Source organism: Poecilia reticulata, linkage group LG4, assembly GCF_000633615.1.
Source record: "Poecilia reticulata strain Guanapo linkage group LG4, Guppy_female_1.0+MT, whole genome shotgun sequence".
Classification (NCBI taxonomy): Eukaryota; Metazoa; Chordata; class Actinopteri; order Cyprinodontiformes; family Poeciliidae; genus Poecilia; species Poecilia reticulata.
The window spans coordinates 4,102,718-4,105,397 of NC_024334.1; the positions used below are offsets into that span (position 1 = coordinate 4,102,718).

General features: G+C 40.3%; 1 protein-coding gene across 1 annotated transcript in view; it reads left to right on the plus strand.

Annotated features, from left to right (window-relative positions):
* serpinc1 (serpin peptidase inhibitor, clade C (antithrombin), member 1) overlaps positions 1-1,638 on the plus strand; it is a 12,095-nt gene extending 10,457 nt beyond the window's left edge. Inside the window, exons 7-8 of the mRNA XM_008406361.2 lie at positions 1,097-1,161; positions 1,274-1,638. Coding sequence (XP_008404583.1) covers positions 1,097-1,161; positions 1,274-1,450 — 242 coding nt within the window. The 3' untranslated portion in view covers positions 1,451-1,638. The remainder of the gene's footprint in view (positions 1-1,096; positions 1,162-1,273) is intronic.
* The last annotated feature ends 1,042 nt before the right edge of the window (positions 1,639-2,680 follow it).

Below are 2,680 nucleotides of genomic sequence, written 5' to 3' on the forward strand. Positions count from 1 at the left end.
GAACCTGGGCGAGAACCAGGACCAGAACCAGGACCTGAACCTGAAACACAACCAGAACCAGAACCTGAGCCTGGGCCAGAACCTGAACCAGAACCAGAACCAGGACCTGAGCCTGGGCGAGAACCAGAGCCTGAGCCTGGGCGAGAGCCAGTACCTGAGCCTGGGCCAGAACCAGGACCTGAGCCTGGACCRGAACCAGAACCAGGACCTGAGCCTGGACCAAAACCAGGACCTGAGCCTGGGCCAGAACCTGGACCAGAACCAGGACCTGAGCCTGGACCAGAACCAGGACCTGAGCCTGGACCAGAACCAGAACCAGTACCTGAGCTTGGGCCAGAACCTGAACCTGGGCCAGAACCTGAACCTGGGCCAGAACCAGAACTAGGACCAGAACTAGAACCAGAACCAGAACCTGGGCCAGAACCAATCCCCATAGAAACCAAACAAAGTTTCTTTTTAGTTATGAGAATAAAGTCAGAATAAAAATCAGTAATTTAACTATTTAAATTTCCTTATTTGTAAAACTGATATATTTATTGAGGATTTTGTTTTTCAGAGTTTGTGTAGAAATGTTCATAGAATTATTACTTTATTCTAACTGCATCGCTTTATTTTGGCTTTGTTTTCTTGTATTATTACAGTTTTAAACAACATCAGCAGATTTCAGCTCCACGCTGAAATATTCATTAAATTCAGTTCCACTGATGTTTGTTCAAATGTATTAAAGACTAAAAAACATTAATTATTGATTAAAAATATATATTTCTACTAAATTAGAAAAATTTAGCAAAAACATTTTGACAGTTCTGATATTTTATTTTTTGTTTAGTTTTAATTTATATAGTAAGACAGTTTTTTTAATTTCATTTCGTATATATTTACAATTATTTCTAATTAAATGTAATTTTTATAAAATTTTTGCCTTATTTTTATTTTCTACTTGGTCATGTCAGCCATCTTTTTGTAGCAGTTAACACTTTTTATTTTTCTGAAGTTATGAGTCTCTGTTACAGTTCGACATTAAACTCTCATGTCCAGATAAACGATAAAATCAGTGATATATTAGTGAAATGATAATAATCGGGTGTTTTTCCAGGAATCCTGGAGGACGGCAGCGACTCCCTGTTCATCTCTGAAGCCTACCACAAGGCCTTCCTGGAGGTCAGCGACACAAAGTTCATGTTTTCTGTTTGTTTTCACTCAAACTGCCGCTGATTGGTCTAGTTGAAGTTTAATCTGATCTGCGTGGGCTCGTTGTTTTGCTGGTTTCCAGGTGAACGAGGAGGGAAGTGAAGCCGCCGCCTCCACCGCCGTGGTCGCCGTCGGACGCTCCCTGATCCTGGACCGGGAGTATTTCCTGGCCGATCGTCCGTTCCTGGTGATCATCAGAGAGTCGACGCTCAACACGCTGCTGTTCGTCGGCCGCGTGGCCGACCCCTGCCAGCAGTGAAACGGCCTCTGCTCATTGGCCGACCCCTGCCAGCAGTGAAACGGCCGCTGCTCATTGGCCGACCCCTGCCAGCGTTGAACGACGCCGTCCTGTAAAAAGGTCAGGAGGGTTTCAGGCTTCGACGGCACCAGAAACAACATAATCCAGTTCCAGAAGAGCTCAAATAAAACATTTGTGTATTAAACTTACTTTGAATACTTAATTTTGATTTTCAACTAGACTTGGACTAGGCCATTTTAATGGTTTGATTTCAGCTGCTCTGTCCTTGTAAATGTAAAATCATTGTTTGTTTGTCTGTTGAGTAAAATCCCAATAAAACACACTGAAGTTTCTGACTGTTAAAAATGTACAGAATAAAAAATAATTGAAAAAAGAAAAACTGTGCTGAATTTCTGACCCAACATCTGGAATAGTTTATCATTTACTTAATATTTCCAGAATGGGTTTAAATTCATGTATTAAATTAATAAATTATCTCTTCACAGGTCTGACTAACAAATCAATCAAACAGCTGCAGCTGATCCAGAAGCTGCTGCTGCTGTTCTGACTAAAACCAGGAAGATGGAGACATAACACCAGAGTTAAAGTCCCTCCTCTGGCTCTCTGTAGCTCAGAGAATAGACTTTAAAATACTGATGTTAGTTTATAAATCACTGAACGGTTTAGCACCACAATACATTAAAGATCTGTTATTGCTGTACCAACCGTCTGGACCCCTCAGATCTTCTGGTTCTGCTCTGCATCCCCAGAACCAGAACCAAACATGGAGAAGCAGCATTCAGCTTCTAAGCACCATCCATCCATCAGTGGTGGAGAAAGTACTCAAAAAATGTACTTAAGTAAAAGTCAAAGTACCACATTAACATTTTAAGTAAAAGTAAAAAAGTACTGGTTTTTAAAAATACTTAATACCTAATCGCTAATATCATTAAGTGTACCGATCATATGATCATATGCCACAGATAAAGCATGTTTTTATTGTGTTTACTCTGTAACATAGTTTAGACTTAGATATGTGATTGTATGCATCATAATTTCAGGGATGGAAACATCTTGTCTCCTGTCCTAACATAACATAAACTTCACTTTTTTTTGCCACACATTTATTTTGAAAGAAATCCAACTGGCAGAGGAGGACATGGAACCAAGGAGCCACGTAGCAGAGTTTTAGTCTGGACCACTGAACCCAAGACCAAATCACATTAACATTTTACTTAAGTAAAAGTAAAA